The sequence below is a fragment of the Brachionichthys hirsutus genome, chromosome 6 (genome assembly GCF_040956055.1).
Source record: "Brachionichthys hirsutus isolate HB-005 chromosome 6, CSIRO-AGI_Bhir_v1, whole genome shotgun sequence".
NCBI classification, from domain to species: Eukaryota; Metazoa; Chordata; class Actinopteri; order Lophiiformes; family Brachionichthyidae; genus Brachionichthys; species Brachionichthys hirsutus.
In genome coordinates this window covers 10,229,333-10,250,574 of record NC_090902.1, presented here as the reverse complement: position 1 = coordinate 10,250,574, position 21,242 = coordinate 10,229,333, and the positions used below count along the sequence as shown (strand labels likewise).

General features: G+C 43.8%; 2 protein-coding genes across 2 annotated transcripts; one reads left to right on the top strand and one right to left on the bottom strand.

Moving 5' to 3' along the window:
* On the bottom strand, positions 1–5,979 carry rmnd5b (required for meiotic nuclear division 5 homolog B). Its single transcript, XM_068740328.1, has 10 exons — positions 5,916–5,979; positions 4,656–4,833; positions 4,373–4,515; positions 4,163–4,300; positions 3,863–3,963; positions 3,626–3,792; positions 3,287–3,452; positions 2,685–2,787; positions 2,448–2,602; positions 1–1,990 (listed from the first exon to the last, which is right to left on the bottom strand). The coding sequence occupies exons 2-10, from the start codon at positions 4,792–4,794 to the stop codon at positions 1,927–1,929; spliced, it is 1,176 nt and encodes a 391-aa protein (XP_068596429.1). The 5' UTR covers positions 4,795–4,833; positions 5,916–5,979; the 3' UTR covers positions 1–1,926.
* A 3,210-nt stretch (positions 5,980–9,189) lies between these two features.
* Positions 9,190–18,397, top strand: si:ch73-43g23.1 (protein split ends). Its single transcript, XM_068740790.1, is given in 4 exon segments — positions 9,190–9,649; positions 11,106–11,339; positions 12,907–12,992; positions 12,994–18,397. Coding segments are annotated over 4 exon segments (5,697 nt in total). The 3' UTR covers positions 17,911–18,397.
* Positions 18,398–21,242: the final 2,845 nt, after the last annotated feature.

Sequence of the window (21,242 nt, the reverse complement as noted above, 5' to 3'; positions counted from 1 at the left end):
TCAGTGTTTCGTCCGAACAAACAGCAACAGCGCCGCCTAGTGCTGGTTAAAAAAAGAAGGCCGAGCAGCTGCAACGCCATGAAAGCAAAAAAAAAAAGAATTAACAGTATTACAGAATTGGAGTATACATTTTTATTTTAATTTCTGATGCAAGTATATGAAACAATGTTAAACGATAAATATTAACACTAAGAGTTGCACGCACGAGAGCAGGAAATGCAAACATTCAACAAAATTAATAGCACATAAGTTCGGAGCGCCAGCGGGTCTATTTTTAAGAAGCAATGAATGATTGTCAACCAAAAAGCGGGACATCTGCTGAGAGTTCAGACACAAGTGTACTTTAGCCGATTCCAAGCAAACCAAGAAGAAACCTTTTGCTCCAACTTAAAGCAAAACGTTGAACCATCAGTGTGAGCCGAGCTGGTGCAGCACTTAAATCAGCCCCGCGGCGCCACGGTTCAAGGGGACACCACTAGTGTACAGCCGTGACGCGCTTTCAGAAAGTGTATGCCTACACATCACCATTTTAATGTTTCCATGGTGATCAGCTTCAACAAATCTGTGCAATCCTTGTTCGAGACCCCTTAAATACATGTACACATTTAATAGCAACTGCAAAGTGAGGAATTAACTGTTAAAATGAGCCCTGAGGAGAATGTCTGGATTTTAGTGTTTCTATTCTGACTGGGTGTTAAAATAAACACAAAACCTATGAAGCAGAGGCATTTTATATATTATATATTCAACAACAGCCACGATAATCAGGAAACTTCCCCACACCCCACGACAAGTAAAGCTGAAACACAAGCCTACAGCCACTGCAAGTCAGACCATTATGGGCACCACCACACCACTTTACATCTCCAAAGCACATGGTGTGTAAGCTTGGGACACACAATGGGGGGGGGGGGGGGCAGAGCGAGGCACTGGCACAACGGCGCTGTGCACCGACTGTTGAGTTCTGACAGTTAAACAGTAGCGTCGACTGTGCATTTTAACGTCCGGTTTAATTTACTATTTTACATGAGCTTTTGTCGTGGTTGTAATGAAAACTAGAAACAAAGCACATTTCACAGTAGTATATATTTTTTTTTTGTTTCCTTTTTGTCATTGTTAAATACATACAAAAGGACAAGACAAATGGCTTCTACAATGAGGAAAATCTTGCTGGTGCAGTCGTTCACAAATCGATGAGTTAATTGTTCTACTGATCAAACAGATACATCAGCCAACAAGAACCACCAAGCTATGCGAGGCCTCGATTACACGAGGGAGGGGGGGGGGGGGTTAATTGGGGGCACAATCGAGACTTCAGTTCAAGACAGAGCTCCACAGTTCCCTTCACCGGAAAATAAGATATCTTTAACATAGTTTTGTTACTCTGTGGTGTTCTTACGCAAAACAGAACTTTATCATTCTGAAATTAGAAACTATATATACACCCCATTTGCCCACACTCATTCAACTGCTTCAGTCTCTAAGGGAAAAACGAAAAAATGAAGCAGTCGTCCAACTCAAACAGTCAACACAGCCGCAGAAATAAACACTATGAAGTCTTACATACTTTAAAAAGAAAATCCTATAACTCTGTAGGCTTTAGCAATTGAGCTTCGATGAACAATACTTTTTTTAGAGGTGCTTCTTCATGAGGATGCTCTCATTACTGACAGACTCTCCATTTTACTACGGGTTGGAGTTGGATCTCCACCGCTGGACTTCGTATATTACACAAAGTTAGAGGGTCCAAAGTAGGTTAGAAGTTGGCCAAGGCTGTCCCAGAGGAGCGCTGGCGTAAGACCTGAATGCTGACGATAACAGGCCAAAGAGGCCAGGGACAGAGCAACAAGGGCCAGAGCAAATGGTCCTGGAAATTCAAAGAGCTCCAGGAAACTTCAGCCTTACTCGTGAAGAGAGTAAGCGGTATCAAAAGTAGATCTGCTTGGCGTGTGACGGATTCTGCTCCATGGGGCAGTACGGACATTTCAACCTGAGGAAGAGGAGAGGAGAGGGCAGTGTGAAATCTTTTGGGTTCTATAATGCTGAACATTAAAAAAAAATGTTTTTGATTTTTAACATATGACGTCACTGGTTTCCACGTCAACTGCAGGGGTTGAAACACGCTTATTTTGGGGGGGGGGATGCTACAAGTGCATTAAAGCCGTGTGAAAACTGGGACATCAATGGTTTGAAAAGTCAAAAACACGACGTTAAACTACAAATAGTTATCATAAAATGTGTATTAGTATTCTCGGTGTGAGGTTCACATAACTTAATAACGTATATACTGTATAGCCATATACATATATACATATATAAAGTTGACTTTGCGTAATATGTGAAACTTGTTAATGACCGTGTAAGAATTAGACGTTCCAAGACGAGGCGTGTTTAAAGTGTTGCTACACACAGAGGAGACACAGAATTGGGACAGTCTGGCAACTTACTTCCCAGCATTAGTCAATTTGTTAAGGGCGTCTCTGGAGATGACATGGCCACAGATGAGTTTCATGGGTGGATTGCTTTCAGAGGTCTGCTGCCGGAGGATCGGGCAGGCAAACACAGAGTGGTACCAACACTTCTTCCCAAGGTCAATTTCAATCTACAAGGACAGACGTGTGAATCAGTTAAACGGCGTGTAAGAACGACAACGGGCTAAAAGACGGGAATTCTTAGCCTCTTACCGGAAGTTCATCTTTGTGCGTCCAGACTCCACTGCACTGTCTCTGCTCTATCACCTGCTTGATGTTCATCAGCACTGGCAAGGCCATACAACCTGACGCAAAACTGGAGACACACACAAGCACACAAGCTTATGGAAGGCAAGGAATATTTTCAGTGTCTAAAACTGAAACAACTGCTTCTGAAGACGGCATTTCGACCAGTTTTCGTAAATATTCTTATGTACAAACTTAAACGTTACAGTTGATGCTTTAAAAAAAAGGCTGAATCCGACAGGACTGCAAGCCAGTCAGAACACTGAATAAATAATATTATCTAAAACGTTCACATTCAGAATCGTTAAAAGAAAACTAAAACTCAGATGCGATGCCTTGCCGGTTCACCAACTAAAAATAGCAGCACATTTAGTTTCAAGCATTCGACATTCTGTGAAGCGTCCTCTTACGGGATTAGCTGGTGGCGCTTATAACACGCTTATAACAGCAGCAGCACAAGCGCTTTAATTACAAACGAGAAATAAACATTCCAACCTGTGGAATAACTTAATTCTCAACTTTGCAGTGATTTTATGAAGTAAGCCGAAGGTTTAATATGTCGTTCCAACCTAACGCTCAGCGGCGACTCCACAGAGAGGCCCAGTAAAGCACAGGCGTCCCTGGTGAAGATGTTGCAAATCTCGGCCCACTGATTCGTTTCTAGCAGACTGCGATACGGAGAGTTTTCGATTCCATGACGCAGGTACACCAGACTGCCCATAAGAATCTGGATATCTGCGGGGTCATAAAAGTAGAGGCGTGAAGAAACACAGCAGCATAATAACACAATCATTCTTTCCTGGTTTCTGTCATGCAAATCTAGAAATGTCGCGCAGTTTCGTCCTCATCAAATACTTAGATCCTCAAATTCTATCGGGTTAAAGCAAAATATCAAAACATAATTCTACCTCTCTGGTGCTGAGAGGCAAAGGGCTGGAAGTGTCTGGCATACTGTAGGGCTTCCATTTGGTTGCCGATCCCCCCACCAAGGAGGCTGATGAAGTACAAGCGGTGTAACTTAAATTCTAAACTGCTGTTCAGGTCCAAAAGGCGCTGCCGATTCGTGACAGCCCACCTAAGAAAGCGCAGGCATTAGTTCCGTGACTGTTCAGACACAGAGAATGGGTTAAATGGTTTTAACATACTCTAACGCCGGCCTGAGGTCCTGCATCCTCAGAGCTTCAAGGATTCTGTTCAACTCCAAGAAAGGCTGCTTCATACTCATATCGATAACGACACCAGACTCCTAGGAAACAGACAGAGCGTCTTCAATTGTTAGACATTCCTGATTATCCTGACAAAAATAAGGAAAAACATTTCCCTCGATGAGAAGGCCCAGAACAGCACTATTATTCTTTGTTTATTATCTTTCAGAAAAGGATCATTCAAGAATATTTCAGCAAAACGGAAACAAAAAGCATTAGTTTAATGTCACAGTGACTCACCTGGCAGAGATCTTCTGCTACACTGAGCATCCCTTGCCTGTACAGGTGCTCCACAATTGTCTCACTCAGGTATTTCTGTCTCTCTGGGGTGTCCCACACCGTCTCTGCCACCACAGCACTGATCTCTGCGTCAAAATTCTGAGGAGAAAAATGTGAGATGTCTTGTGCGCCCCATGCTGTAAATGAAAGAAGACTTTTGCCTGTCCGTACCCTGTCGATGGCTTTGCCCACTTTTGAGACACTGCCATGGATGTCCTTATGCCTTGAAGCTAACATTTGCACGGTTTCTTTGATATTCTTACAACACTGCGCCATCGTCTGCGATAGGACTGATAAGTCCGCATTATGTACTCCTGCAGGAGAGAAGGGAGAAGAGTTCAGCTTGTATACAAAAATACGTTAGTCAAGGGTTACAAAATAGCACCGATAACCTATAAACAATTATTACGTGTCGAAGAAACGTAAACTACTGTAACAATAAGAATCTACTCACCAAAGGCAACCAGCTGTCCTCGTATCTCACAGACACTGCGTAGGAGCTCATCTAGTCTCTCCTCCGACTGGTGGCCATACATTACAAAGCGATGGAGAACTTTCTCCAGCTCCCTCTCAACACAAGCACACTGTTCCATCTTTCAGACTTAAACAATCACACACACACACAACACCACCTTGAATCAACAGACAAAACAGAAGACAAACACGCAGGTCAAAGCCAGTCAACAATAAAATATTTTTAGCAAATCTTCACATTTGAGATGCTGGAACTATTTAGTGGCAGCTATTTTGACTTAAAGTAACACAAACAATCAAAGTGTATGTGCTAAGCCTGAGCTTTTAATATTGAAATATATGAAAATGTACTGGTCAAACTGACTTAGTCAGGCCCAAATATACTAGCATTTATTTTGCTAAAAGAAATTCCTATGCATCATGATTGCCCACTGAAAAGATACAAAAACAATGTTTAGAGTATTTAACTAATCAGATTTATTGGACTACCTCTTGAGCAATATTGGTGAGGAACAACATTTAGAACACTTTGCTAACTCGTACTAGTATCCCTTAATAAAAGAAAAGACAAAGATGCAACTGTGCTCGGGAAGAGTCCTGAAAGAACGAACAAATACACTGACCTAATGTGTGATGCTAAGGAAGACTGCTAGGCCTCGGCCACTCGGGGCATTCTAAGGCCTGATGTTTACTAGCATTTCAGACGTTCAAAGGTTCAACACGCTCATGATGTTAGCCAGTGGATGTGTTTGCGCGCCTGGTAGCGACTATTCTATATCTTTAATGTATACATGTATATATGATATTTGATTGGTGTTGTTCTGCTGTAGCAGCAACCTACCATTGTAAGTTGTATACAGAAAATGTCCACCTAGCAGTTACCGTGAAAGAGCTTCATAACACAAAACGCCAGCTACGCGTTTATTGTTGGAATGAAATACTAGATAGATGCACTGCTTTTACTGTAGCAACATATTATTCTATTTTGTTTCAATCAAGCTGCGGCAGAGCAAATATAAACAAACAACAGACTGGCTGGTAGCAGCCTGGAAAAGCTCGCCACTGCTAGCCAGCTACTTAGCTCGTAGCTGTGAATTAGCTGCTGCCCGACTAGGCCCGAATAATTTCAGAAGAGAATGACAACCCGCTTCTGTTCATTATTTTGCATTGACTGAGCACTTTAAACAAATATAGCAGTTTAATCGATTTTTTCATATACGTATAAATAAATACCACTCACCTCTCTATCTAATAGTTAGCAAACATTAGCGTTAGCCTCTTGCCTGTTACGGCAACAACTCCAGGGCAGACGTAATGCGGATGTTCCTGTGTATGGAGAGAAATTTGTGTCAAAAAGATTTGCAACCAAAAAAAAGATTTGCAAAACGGATTGCAACCAAAAAAAGATTTGCAAAACGGATTTGCAAAAAAAAAGATTTGCAAAACGGATTTGCAAAAAAAAGACTTGCAAAACAGATTTGCAATGCAAATTTCTCTCCATACCTGTGTCGCATTCTGCGCTATCCCTTCCACAATAAATGTCTCTTTTCTTTGCGATAAGTAATTTTACTTCAGTTCATACATCTTATAATATGGTATATTAAAGTATATCTATCTAGAAACTGAATACGTACAGTATACTTATGCTTCATCAACGAAACCCCTATGCATTATTAATAATATATTATATTTAGTGGATCCAGCGGTGAATAAATGTGTATACTGTATATATTTCTTAAATGTATTGATGATTTATAAAATACATTCTAAATTAACATTTCACCTTATAAATAGCCCAAGGTGAGTATTTTCTAGAGACAAAAAAAAAAAAAAAATCTCAAAATGTCAAAAGGTGTATTATATTATATATCAAATGCTCCTACTAAAGATGCTAATAAAAAATTCCTCAAATTTGTTTTAGTTTAAATTGAAAATTTGCTGGGGAAATACACCCTACAAATGATATCTTTATTTGGAATCTTTCAAGCAACATTGTTGTAAAGCAGCATAATGTGGTTTGTCAGAAATGTCACTGAAATATGTTGTTTCAAAACCTGCACCTCTTCTCCTTAGTTGTGTCTTCACAAATGTGCAAGTTACCATCTAAGGACACCTCCAGACCATCAAAGATGCTGGCTTTTGATTTTAGTGTTCCACTTCAGTATCAATTCATGTTACTTCCTCCCAGATGACCTCAGAGATGTCAGCTGCATTGCTGTGGCGACCCCTCACGGGACAAGCCAAAAGTACAGTAGTAGTAGAGTGGACCCTTGTTTCACATCATATTCCACAGACAGAACACAACCATAAAGATTACATTGATCAAAAATAAATAAATAAGCCATGATTCCCAAAAGGTCACATAAGGAAATGTTGTGCCGGATAAGAAATTGACATTTGCTCAGGTAACACTGAGCCTCGGCCTCTCTTCCAAGCACTGTGAATTTGGTTGTGTTGTATTTGTCTACTTATACATGCAGAGAATTGTTTACACAGTTTATTGGTGCGTTGCATTTCTGATGTTGAGGGTGGATGAAATCCTTGGATTTGGGAAGCCTGTGACTAATCTAACAGCGACGTAGAGTACAGCCCCAGTTGCCGAGGAGCTCAGCATTCTTTCCCCCTGAGTCCTCCTCCTGCCTAACAGGAGGTCACACTATCTCACACCCTGAACACATATACGCATTGACATATACATGCATGTTGTTCTTTCCAAATGAAAAACTTTTTTTGTTGTGAACAACTACCCTTTTCACCATCCCTGTGTTTAATTTTTCTTTACCTCATAATGAAATACATGTTACTTTACTCTGTGAGCTGCAATGATATGCTGCCTCTCCTTATTACCTGTTCTATTCAGGTAGGTCATCATTTTTGTTTTATTATGATGACAAAGCATTCAGTTAAAAATGAAATATGTATTTTAAAGGTGTAGGGAGTTTTACTATTGTTACACTCTTATACTGACTTACGGCCATTTTTTTAATAAATCTTTATTTATTTTAAGTGCTGGCTGGAAATGTGTTTTTTGTTTGCATCTGTCAGATCTCTTTTTAAACATTACATTCATTCATTTTCATGAAGACAAGACGGACAAGTCGCAGGTTTACATTGACAACAGTATTCTCCACTGTGCCACCGTGCTGCCCTGCGCCTTATCATTCATACAGAAATACACATACCCTTAAGCATAGAGCAACTACACCATTGATGTTCAGTATAAACTCATATCTAGCAGTCATGTTAACAATATGTGGGCTACATATTGATTCTTCTCCTGTAGCTTGCCCAGGCGAACACTGAAAGCTATGGCTAGCATGGTTCTGGCCATGATGGTATATGGTCTATATATAGAAGATCCCTGTGACTGAGCTGTCTGTAAGTGTCAAATTCCTGGCACCACTCATCTGTCTTGGCTGGATCAGCACCTGCTGCTAACTATAAACCCACCCACCCAAATGCTGCAATCCCGCCCAGTTCACAGGAAAACCAACATCCAACCAACCTCCAGCCTGGAGAAGAAAAAATATCCAATGGTGTAGACCCAGCGAGCACTTTCCCCAGACCAGCTCAGAGGGGAGGGGCAGAAGTGAAGATGGGAGTAGTGGAGGATGAAATGGGCACATGCAAGATGCCTGTCCTTGCTTTTTCTATTCAGGTTTAATACATGACGGTGGCTGTCCAGCCAGCGTGAAACTGCAGGACTGAGCTGCTTGGTCCTTGGTTCAGCTGTGGATTTGAGAGGCAGTTTGCTGACTCAGAGGTGATATAGACACACAGAGGAACTCAATGCCCTTTGAAAAGCATTATCACTTGCCAAAGGTAAAGTACTAGTCCTTCAGTTTTTTTCTCTTTGCACTTAAAGCAGTCCTTCTCTGTCTTGTCAGTCCTACAGTAAGACAATGTGGAAAGTTTAACCGAAGGATATGTATCAGCCATATATATGTATGTTGCATGCACAGTCTTTGAAGTTGCATTTCATATGTAATGTCTTCATGAAAGTTTTTTTTTTTTACTTTAGGCATGTGTAGAGACACAGCAGCATAATAACACAATTATTCTTTCCTGGTTTCTGTCATGCAAATCTAGAAATGTCGCGCAGTTTTTAGTCATGTTAATGTGAATTATTTTTTTATTGTCTTGTGTTCAATTCAATGTGCTTCCATCTTCTTATCAAGCTTAAGTGCATCGTTGTGTTTATAGATTGTTACAGTGCGTTCTGAACTCCTTTCGAAGGTTTGTAGAAAATCAATGCATACATTTGAGAGTAAGGTTAAGTTTACTTTTGGCAAGATAACAAACAGAAACAATGCACAATTATTTAGCCCTTGTCTTTGCTGGGGTTTTTTTTTTAACAATGAATATTGCATCTCAGTGTTCCTGGTGATATAAATGAATGAGCCACATCCCTCAGGTGACCATATTTCATTTCCGATGCATAAACAGACCCCAGAAACGACTGGAGCAGCAGACTGGACTGGCCACAGGGAACATTTTGAGCTTGTGGACAAGAAATGGACAGCTGGACTCTTCAGGGAGACAGCTACTCCTTCCTCCGTAGTGCACCACGTACCTTTTCACTTTGCCATCGTGACGGTACTCCAAATCACGTTGAAATCATTGACATCATCAACACCCCTAGTCAGCGCAGTGCAATTTCTGAGACTACTTGCCTGTGTGATATTTTTGGAGACAACGGTGAATCATCCTCCCTCTCCAGCAGCCCTGCCGTAGGGCCTTTTGTCTTTTCCCAAAGGGAGGTGGATGGGACGGCTGCTGCATCACCCCTACTGGATGACCTGAACGAGTCCTCTGGCTCTTATCACAGCGCACAGGGTATCAGTGAAGGAGAGGATATTTTTGAAGATTCGAGAGAAAGGCTTTACAGCCCCCCTTTGCAGAGTGAATCTTCTGACAAGAGTTCTCCAGAGGTCAAGAGTCTGAGCTCAGGGCAAGCAGAAGTGACAGGGGACAGTAAGACAGTTTTAGAACAGAAAAGTAAATCGTCATTACCCCAGCTTAGTATTACTAGCCAACCATCTGAGGTCCTCAACAGTGGAGAGAGAACCCCCTCCCCAGGGCATAACATCCCCTATACCCCACATCCCAACAGCACAGCATCATCCTCACTCTCAGTGGTAAACGTATGCTCTACAACATCATCTAATCTAACTCAAGTGCATTCAGGAACAGACCTAAGAAGAATCACTCCTACTCTCAAAGAAAAATACATCAGCTGGCCACATCAGCGTTTAAATTCAAGTCAAGCCCCTGAGACAAAGAACTTGTCTTCTGACAGCTTGTCATCTGGTTTAGAGAACTCTCAATCTCTGCCTGATGTCAGGAGAACGCAAGTGTTACCTGAGCCTACGGAAAACCTCGATAATCTGCAAAGCAGTTGGTCGCCTGAGGCCACATCTGAAGATCCTTCTTTAGATTTTACAGAATTTGCCTTTGAATCTAGAGCAGTCTGTTCATCTCCTCTATCTTTATCCAGTAGCACAGAGTTATTATCCCAGTCAAGAGAAACACTGGGTTCTCCTAATCTGAAGAATAGGTCCTATTCCCCTGATACTCAGGCTTCATCTCCTTTTCCAGAGCTAAGAGGGAGGATCTCCTTGCCTGATCTCTTCAGCAGAGGTTCCACATCCGATATTGAAGATTCAACGCACACCCCTGAGCTGATTTTAGGTCTTTCAACTAGAGGGGACAGTACAACTACTCCGGACAGCCAGAGTGCAAGATTATCAGCCGTGTCTACACCTGCCCCAAGATACACACCTCCGTCACCTGTCATTTCAATAGCAACATCCTCTGAGGCTGTGGAAAGTAGTGCTTCACCTGAATTGAGTTGCACAGCTCACTCCCCTGCCCTTCACGCTACTGTTTTTCCAGCTAAAACGCAAACAAAAAACCCCTTTCTAGGACCCTGGAACACTTCACCACTTTCTGAAATCCAAATCAAACCAGTGTCATCACCTGTGCCAAGTCTTACTTTATCTCCATCACCTGAAGCAACCAGCAACAACTATCCTGTAGAGAACAGATATTCTTCTCCCTCACCTGAAATCAGGATAACAGCATCCTCTCCTGAGGTTACTAGAAGGGTGCAGTCATTTGACGTGGCGACTCTCGTAGAGCCTGCCTTCGAACGTTCTCCAACAAGAAACCTCACTTCATCCCCTCATATCACAGGGATTTCCTATTCTGTCATTCAGCCAGAGGACAGGATTTCTCCATCATTTCCTGAGCTCTCCCATCTCTCCACTCTTGTGCCTGATAGGACACGTGTTTCCCCTGGTACAACGAGCCCTACACCAAGCAGAGACGGTACAACAGAGTCCACTGGTACACCACGGGAATCCCCTCATATATTGGGCTATACAACCTCTGTTGTGCAACCTGAAACAATTCTGTCCAATCAAACCAGGTATCAAACACCTTCACCTCAGCCAAGGCATCACAGTCCATCACCTGATCCAAGATATCAAAGCCTGTCACCTGACAACGATCAAGCACCTTCACCTCAGCCAAAGCATCACAGTCCATCACCTGATCCAAGATATCAAAGCCTGTCACCTGACAACGATCAAGCACCTTCACCTCAGCCAAAGCATCACAGTCCATCACCTGATCCAAGATATCAAAGCCTGTCACCTGACAAGTATCAAGCACCTTCACCTCAGCCAAAGCATCACAGTCCATCACCTGATCCAAGATATCAAAGCCTGACACCTGACAACGATCAAGCACCTTCACCTCAGCCAAAGCATCACAGTCCATCACCTGATCCAAGATATCAAAGCCTGACACCTGACAACGATCAAGCACCTTCACCTCAGCCAAAGCATCACAGTCCATCACCTGATCCAAGATATCAAAGCCTGTCACCTGACAACGATCAAGCACCTTCACCTCAGCCAAAGCATCACAGTCCATCACCTGATCCAAGATATCAAAGCCTGACACCTGACAACGATCAAGCACCTTCACCTCAGCCAAAGCATCACAGTCCATCACCTGATCCAAGATATCAAAGCCTGACACCTGACAACGATCAAGTACCTTCACCTCAGCCAAAGCATCACAGTCCATCACCTGATCCAAGATATCAAAGCCTGACACCTGACAACGATCAAGCACCTTCACCTCAGCCAAAGCATCACAGTCCATCACCTGATCCAAGATATCAAAGCCTGACACCTGACAACGATCAAGCACCTTCACCTCAGCCAAAGCATCACAGTCCATCACCTTCATCTCAGAACAGTTGCAACAATCTGTCTGTTGTTGCCACATCTCCTGAGCAAAGGCATCATCAGCACTCATCAACAAACTTGTCCATAGAAAACAACCCTGAAAACACACCTTTCGTAAATTCTCCTGCGTTTGAAGGGGAGTCCTCCTTAGTCAATACATTGGAAAAAAGTGGAAAGGAGAGCGTGTCATCCTTATGGGAATTAGACATAGAAGACAAATCGTTTGTTGCTGTAATCAGAAGATCACCAGTGGTGGAAGCTCCTTCACCTTTACCTACTTTACCATACATAGTTGGGGAAACTGCAAACAATTCACAGAAGCAACAAAGGATTGTGGGAGAAGCCATAGCAAAGGATATAGACATTCAGGATAACTCGAGTGTAGTCATCTTCTCTGAGGAAAAGGAAACCTTGATTCAGAAAGAAAACCCTCGTAACAAACTTTCTGTTGAAATCAAAGTTCCTTCACCTGATCTTCTAGGCTCTACATACAAGAGTGAGAGCCTTTCACCCATCCATAGAGTTCCATCAAAAATTCCTGAGCAGAGATTGGAAGATATACAGCCTCAAGTCATTTCTTATTCCCGAATTCCTGGCAGCAGTAGCTCATTAAAATCGGCTGGTACAAGCGAGCACACAAGACGACAGCCGTCAACCAGCATAAGACGTGAAAATCAAGAGAGGTTCTCAGAAGACATGGCCCACCACATGAATAGAAGGCGAACTCCTTCTCCGCCACTCACCAGGTTTACACCTGTCCACATCATTGCCCCTGACAAACCACATAGACACTGGGAGAATCAGAGCAAAAGCACCGCTCAGATTATAGCATCTTCACAGAGTGGTGATTTAAATAAATTGGAGACAAACAGGGAAAGTCCCAATGTGGCTTCCATTGACAATAATAGCCAGGCTAACCAGGGCAGGCAATTGGAGATGGAGAGGGAAATGCAGCTGAAGGAGGATAGAAAGGTAGGCAGGGAGAAGCAAATGGAGAGGGGGATGGAGAGGGAGAAAAAGAGGGAGGAGCAGCTTCTGGAAAAGGAGAGGGGTTGGCAAGGGGATGTCAGTTACAGAGGGGAACAGGTTGAGCTGTCATTCAATGCCAGGAATAGAAAAGGGCCTGTGAGTCGCAGAGCAGCTCCCACAAGCGGAGAGACCCGACAGGGACTGCCAGCATTGCATTCCTTTTCAGAGAGTTTACTTGCCACCAAACAGCTACAGCAACAACAGAGTCCGCAGAGATTTGCCTACCAACAAGACACCAGAGGTGGTAGTACTGGCAGACGGCTTCAACCTCCCGCACCTCAGAACAAGAAACGTTCTCCTGGACGAGCGACCGAAAAAAGGCCCTGTCAAAGTTCAAGCTCCAGTATGGGAAGTGAGATTGATGACGCAGACAATGAGGTGAAATGGTTTACAGACGAGGCTTTCAGTAGCCTGTCAAGCCCTGAGGTAGATTACCTTGATATGTACAACTCCAGCCACCGTTCATCTACTAACATTTCTCAACCATCTACCCAAGAGAGCTCAGCTGGGGTCAATGCTGCCTGGATGGCCTACGCTGATTTCAGGGGTTCTGCTCCAAAGCTGGATAACGATGAGCATTCTATCCAACAAGCATCTTTGCATTTCTCAGATGGGCTAGATCCATCTAGGCATTTTGAGTGCATAGATGTGGCTATGGAAAGGGAGGACTCCAGGAGGGTAAGAAGAGGAGTGCCAAAGAGGCAAATCCAGCTGAAGAGAAAGGACACTGCTGAAGGCAAGCAGGACGGAAGCAGTGAAAATAGCAGTCCTGGAGTGCTCATGATGATGGAAAGCCCTCCTTTCGAGAGTCATGCAAGGGAGATGTTTGCGAGACAACACAGTACACCAGCAGAATTACAAGAATGCTACAGTTCTGAGTGCAGCTCTGATTGCAATCAACAAAATGAAAGAAAACCCAAACTGCAGAAATCTTCTTCTCTGGATAACACATGCAATAAAGGCAAGAAGACCACTTGTTTCTTCAAGAATGTGTTGTCCAAGAAGATGACAAGCGCTGATAAAGACTTTGAAGCACAGGAAAGAGACATTAATCAAACATTTGATGACAACAGCTCCCAAATCGAGAATGCGGCACTCGGAGTGTCTCCGAAACTGGACGCACATAATCTGAGTTCCAGTCTTCAGTCAGAGTATAGTCTTTCATCTGAGGGTCCTTCTATGAGAGGAGAACCAAGTTCAAAGGATGATGCTAAACCACCCACAGGTTTTGGTGTGAGATCAGGCAACAGGCCAAGTTCATCCAGCAGCAGCAGAAGTTTTAGCTTTTCACAGACTGAGAGTGAAGAGGCCGATTCTCAAAGCAGGAATCTAACCTCATCAAGATCAGCAACGAAAGGCGCATTTGACAGCAAACAGTCAAGTATTGGAGTACAACAAGCAGATCATGGTAAATCGTGGAACCGAAGAGAGGCTGGCAACTCTGCAAATGCCACTGCCTGGAACAGGGGAGCTCCTTCTGACACTGGAGCCCCGAGTACACAGGCCAGGATGACAACTCGAGACCAGGAATGTGAAAACACAGAGGGCTATAAACAACTGCAGCAGGGCGGCAAGGGCATCTCCAGATTAAAAACACAGGAGATTACGCTCAAAGCAGTGGAGAAGAAGAAAGCTTCTCTGAATGTCTGTCTCACACATGAGGCAGAAAATAAACCTGAGGCATCAGCACCAGACGTGTCTTTAAGAGAAAAGGAGGAAAGGGCCCAAACCAGTGTAAAGGAAAAAACAAAGGAAGAAGAAGGGAATGTAAATAACCAAGCTAAGGCCCCCATTCACAAAGTTAGAGATGTGAGGCAGCTTGTAAAAAATAAATATAATCTGTCTTTCAAAGCAACTGGTGCTGTGACGACATCAACTTTGAATGAAGACAGGATTGGCAATATTAACGGTGAAAGAAGCGAAACAATTCAAGATGAAAAAAGGAAGGAGACCAAAGCAGGAGAGAAGACGGAGAGAAAGGAGAGGAGGCAAGAGATGAAAGAGAACGTCCGAGCAGAGAGAAAAGATGGACAGAAAGAAGAAATGATGCAACCCATATCTCCACTTCCTCAGAGTTCACGTACCCCTTCTCAACCACAACCAATGCAAATCAAATGCCAGGCTGTTTGCTGGAAAGAAAATACTAATGAAATGCTAAGCAGCATGAAAGACTCTGATAACCCTGGTGGCAAACCCCAAACCTCTCTAAAGCTTGCCACAGAATCCGACGCAGCAACTGTGAAGCTGGGTCAAAAAGATATACACTTAACAGAAGAGCATAAAGTGCCAGACAATGAGGACAACCCTGCTATTGTTGGGACGTACAGAAAGCCTCCAATGCTTGGAAACCTTCCCAGATTGCCCAGCAAGGAGAGAGAGGTTTCCACTGCTGTAGTTTTAATAAGGGACGGGTCCCGCAAGACCAAGACAATTACACCTGCAGCCTTGGAGGAGGCTCCTCACTCAGTCCAAGCTCCAGCTGCTTCACCTTCACCTGGGCTACCTACAGCTGGGAATATCCACGCTAGAAGTAGCCACTCAGTTTCCACGTTATTGAAGGAGAAAGGCTTCCAAGCTGACATTGGAGCAGTGGTGGGGGGCAACCAGAATGCAGCTGGAGGAACAGGGCTCGCCTGTAAACATGTGAACTGTCTAGAGATACCTCTTCAGACCGCCACTACCTCCGATGGAAGACGGAATGAGACTGAGAGAGAGAGGACATTTTCTTCTTCATCAGCAATGTCTGGTCCTTCAGCATTGTGTGACAATAACGATACCTTAACAAAGACCAAAGGAAACGAGGGAACGAATGGCAAGCGTGCCACAAGACACACAGCGGAGCAGACAAGTCCTCCACTGCTGAGCAATGCACCTGAACAAACTCCCAACAAACAGAAAGCACTAGGAGATTTTGAAGCAATAAAAAGAATGGACCCAACCTTTCCTCCAAAGTCCCCTGCAATACGAAGGCTTAGACCGCAATCGATTGAAGTAAAGTCACTATCGAAAGCCACGCCTCAAACCATTGAAGTTAAATCTACAGCCAAAAGTACTCAAAAGCCAGCTGTGCCACCAAAACCAAGCTGCAAATTTAAACCTGCAGATGTCGAAGCGATGCCCAATGAAGAGCAGAAACCACCGGCAACAACATCGACTGTAAAACCACAAGGTGAGGAAAGGTCCCAAACAATTGTCGTGTCCTCACCAACAATCTATAGAAAAATCTCCAATGAGTCAGCATCAAATTATACAAGAAAACTATCTGTATCTACAATATCAAGCCTCAAACCTCCACCTCTGAAAACAACAACAACAACAACAACAACCGCCATGTCCAACGTCTCTAATCAGCCAACAGCACCACCAGAGACGGAGGCATCTCATGACAGAGGTCAGCAGCAGAAGACAGGGACATTACCCCAGGGCTCTAGTTACATACACAGACCCACGACCTTGGCAACAGCCCCAATATCAGCTACTGGCCCAGGTTTACCCAAAAGTGCAGATCCAGCTCTTGAACCAAAACAATACCAACTCCCTGGGCCTGCTTCCGCTGGACCTGGCCAGCCTAGCCAGCCCACGGTGATGGATCCAGCCCTCCAGCTACAGCATCCCAGAATGCCGGAGAACCATGGGCAAGCTGTGTCGATCACATCAAACAACAAAAAACCACCTTCCGTTGCTCCTACAACCCGAGTGCCAGGATACACACATCAGCCCTGTCGCAGATCACTTTCGAGCGACCACCCCCATAGGACAGATGGCCGACGTTTTTATGGCTCAGATGACCCTCCGAGCTATGACGAAAGAGAGAGTTTTAGTCCCCTCATGCTCCCAGATCTGACCCCCAGGAGGTCAAATCGCTACCAAGCCTCCTCCGGTCCGCCTCCGTGCTCCTGCACAACTGGTTGCCCCTCTCACCCTGGTCTCATCCCACCTCACCATCACCGCAGCCCCCATAGCCTCACGCCCCCTGCCCCTCCACACTCTCCAGGCCAGGCACTGCCTTACGCTGTAGTTCAGCCCCCTCACCGTCCACACCAGTGCCGATCCGACCCTCAGCAGATGAGCCACCAGCTTTGCTCTCCTAAATCGAGTCCTCTTGGTCCAAATCAGCCCCCAACCATTTACCAGCCTCTCCACCAGCCTCCTCCATGCCCGCCCCACCCCTCACTCATGCAGCCCTGTCATGCTGACCACCCTTTGCAACCGCCCCAGCATATTGATTCTCGGCGACCCCCTGTCCACAGATCCCCCCAGCAACATCCATCAGGTATGGCTCCTTACAATGATCCTGGCCGCAGTCACTCTCCTGGCCTTCCTTCTGTGGATCCTCAATACCTGTGTGGCCCCCAAAGCCTGGGGCCTACTTATGGCTCTGAATATGGGGGTGACACCTCCAGTTTGTACTCAGAAAGTAGCTATGGACAGACACCTCGCAGGGTCCTCTTGGATCCTGAGACTGGGAAGTATTTTTATATTGAGGTGCCTGTGCAGCCACTGAGGAAAATGTTGTTTGACCCAGAGACTGGTCAATATGTAGAAGTTCTAATCCCTCAGCAAGCAATGTCACATTCAGGCCTGTATCCTCCCTCAGCAGCCCCCTACCCGTCTCTCCACAACCCCAACATGTATGCTCCTTCTCCACAGTACATGCCCTATGCAGCTCCTCCCCCTCCAGCTCATGCCCAGGCTCAGCCACCCCGATATCCTGAGACCTCAGCAGCACCAACAATGCACCCAATCGGAGCTGGGGTCAACTACAGGAATCCCTCTGGTCAGGCATCTAAGCCAGAGTCCCTGAACCATCCAACATTGGACCAGAACTACCTGGACAGTATGTATTATGTCCCTACGGGGATGAGTGCAAGCGCCAATCCCACCCCACCAGACTATTACCACAAAAATCCCTCCAACCTACCCCCAACAGGAGGCGAAAGGTCCTGAAATAGAGATAAGAGACCGCCTTCCTGGAGCCTGAAGAGTTTTAAATACACTGTGTACAAAAAAAACAAAGGTCAAATGTTGTCCTGTCATGTTAGCTGAGTTTTGCCACTGCAAATGAAGACAGCAATTCTTTGGTTGTTTACTGCTGCTCACTCTGTTCTATGCTGCTTTAACTTAACAAGATTTATGATTGTTGATTTAAAAGTTTGAAAACACAGGAACAAAATCCTTTTTTTAATGTGGTGTTCTAAAGATTGTTATGTTTAAAATGATTTATTAAAATGTTTGTCATTTTTACTGCAGGGTAAAATCCTGCTTTTCACTATAAATGCATGGGCTCTATAAACAAATCAATAGCTTTATTGATGCATTATAGGTTTACTTAAATAGCAATTATCTTCCAAAATGTTTTAAATGAATTTCATATTTATTTTATTATTGTCTTTCTTTAATGTTGGATGAGCGAGTTTATGAAGTTTGCAACAACAATGGCAATAAAATATATTGTCTATGCATTGCTCTTTTTCTTCCCATAGTTCATTCAGAATGTGTTTGTCAGACAGTTCATGGAGGTAAGGTCTTAAATAATGGATCATTGTGATTATTTGATTTTGGAGCTAATGTAGCTCTCAAGCCCTTCATATAAAATATTGCTATAATCTATCATTTCATTAGAAATTGCTCTGTTTTTAGAAATGAAATGAGAGAACAAAACATAAATGCATCAAACGTACCTACATATACAACATAAAATGGATACAATACGTCACAAATAATAGTTTGGATAATCAATTCTCGGTACCGGTAATTTAAAAGTCTAGTCTCAACCCACTGAGCCACTGCAGCCCTGGCATATCAATATACTGTATACAGTACAGCAGATCATTCTTCTACTGTGTCCACTGGAGGGCGCCACAGACCAACAGAGCAGCACAGGATGTCCCATCCAGAAGGTACAGTACATTTGAATCTGTTAACATCTCATGGGAGGATCCAGTTATGGTAAAGCAGTTAAATGATTTCCTAATCAAACCCCGGAATGCTAACGGAAAGCAGAGCATAATTTATTGGTCCAAAGGGACTGAACTGAACTTCCTTTTGTTTGATGTGGATGGAAGTAAAACTAATGAGAAGTATGACCAGTAGCTGTTAAGGGCTGAGGGCTGTGTGTGTGTGTGTGTGTGTGTGTGTGTTCTTGCCACAGATTGAACAAAAACATCTGAAGGAAGAAAATCAAAGCACTGCAGGACCACAAATGTGTGCTCATTCACATCTGGAGAGAATATCCCCCCTGACTGCACCTGGCAGAATGTGTCATTTCTGTTTGTGGAATGAGCCAGAAAAGAGAGGATGTGATTTCTCACTGATTAGAAAGAGAAGGGCTACATATCAACAAGAGTTATGTTGTTAGTGGGGAGGTCAGTGAACATTTGTAGCACTGGCAATTCATGAAATTGGGAAGAAAGGTGGCTGCGGTGTTTATCCGTTAAAAAGCACATATTGCATAGCGACAGTATGAAACACCAAACATAAACATAACATTTCAGAAATGATCTAATGTCTAACAAAATTAATATAAATTATATATAATATATAATATCTCATATAATGACTTCACTGAAGTAAAATTTGGACAGTTCATCTCCTCTGATCTTCTATCCATGTAATTGTCAATGGAATGCTTAAGTTTATTACCATGATCCTCTGGCTTGTCATAACTTAGATAACAATTAGAGACACACCTTAGGAACACACACTAATCTAAATCACCTGGCACACCTAATGAAAAATTACTTCCAGACAAACACTCATGCTTCCACACATCCTGGATCTGTTGCGAGAACAACCTTTACAGAGTTGTGCAACGTTTCTTACATTAAACCCCAAATCCAATGTAAAAAGACCTGTTCTTTTATTTATCCTAACCAGGAGCAAATATCCTGAAACACATTCCAGCACAGAGTGGCTTTATTGTTCAGTATAACTTTACACTGAACAATAAAGTATAACCATATGAGACTAATTGGGGGGGGGGGACATCTGAGAAGTCTGGAAGCAGTCACCTGGAGTCATTGTGACCATTTTGATTGGATTGTAAAAATACAATTTTAAAAAAAAGTGCTTTTAAAGGCACTTTTGTTTGAGTCGGTAGAAGATTAAATCACTATAATAATTTTGTTTTATTTCAATAATCATTTTAGATGATTAGCCCCACATGGGAGAGCACCCCCCCCCCCCCCCCCCCCCGGCTCTCCCATGTGGGGCTATATTAAATTCCAATCGTACATACACACAAAACAGACACCATGACGTCATTTAGAGGGCTCTCTTTCCAGTGCGTCTGTTATTTCTATAGTTCTGTGGCCACTTTTCTACCCCCACGTTGCGAGGACACACTCTCTCACACACACACACACACACACACACACACGGCATAAGAGTCCCATCATCCACACCACACCCAGGAATGAGTGGGTGAGTTTGATTCTCGTTTGATGTGGACCCTCTGGGGGGGTTGGGTGATCAGTGGAAAAGGCCGCTCTGTATTGTCTTTCCGATATCAGCCGATTTCAGGAGTGTAGTGAGGTGGGTGGCATCGGCCAGGCAGCCCGATAGAGGTTTTTAGTGATGATAAGTCTGTTGTGCGGAATAAAATGTTCAATGAGCGTCCAGACATTTTCCAAGTGTGCTCTCTGCTTGTTTGGAGATTAGATGCCATCTGCTTAAGTGGAATTCTAACAAGTGGTGACTGCTGTAACATTTCAGGGTGGAATAAAGGAGCCCTGCATATGTCAGTCAGTCAGTCCGTGACTGTCTCTGCATGTGATTATCAATCGCTGGAAGGAAACCAGATTACGAGGTGGATGTCTGATCATTGATATTAGTAACTCCTGCCTGGCTGGAACCTTCAGGGAACCTTTGTCTGTTAGAAACCAATCGGGAGCACATTTCACTCATGACTAACTTTGGTTTCATTGATCATAATATGCCATAAAAAAAAAAAAAAGGGAGTGGGCCTTTTTAGAGATATCCTCTAACAAGAGACAGCAAACACAATTCACGGATTATCTCAAGGGTTGCCTCACCTGTACTCTCAGGTTACTGCCCATAAAAGGCTTTCCTCTGGGAGGAAATGGGCAGGGTCAAGGGCAATGCAAGTGAGTGAGTGTCTACGCTTACCTGCTGATTGTGACAGCAGGTAAGCGAAGCCAGAAGATCTGAGATAAGAGAAGGGAGGGCCGTGCGTGAACACCTGAAACTATGCCTCCTGGCATTCACATTGTTGCCTGGCAACAGCGGGTCAAAACAGTGACTCCATGTTGCAAGTTTAC

What these genes read in the sequence shown, in the direction of transcription:
- rmnd5b (XM_068740328.1), bottom strand. Translation starts at nt 4,794, where the DNA reads ATGGAACAGTGTGCTTGTGTTGAGAGGGAGCTGGAGAAAGTTCTCCAT. An exon ending in AGGACAGCTGGTTGCCTTTG is followed by an intron (nt 4,516 to 4,655) that starts GTGAGTAGATTC and finishes TCTCTCCTGCAG; the next exon opens with GAGTACATAATGCGGACTTA. An exon ending in GAGTCGCCGCTGAGCGTTAG is followed by an intron (nt 2,788 to 3,286) that starts GTTGGAACGACA and finishes GTGTGTCTCCAG; the next exon opens with TTTTGCGTCAGGTTGTATGG.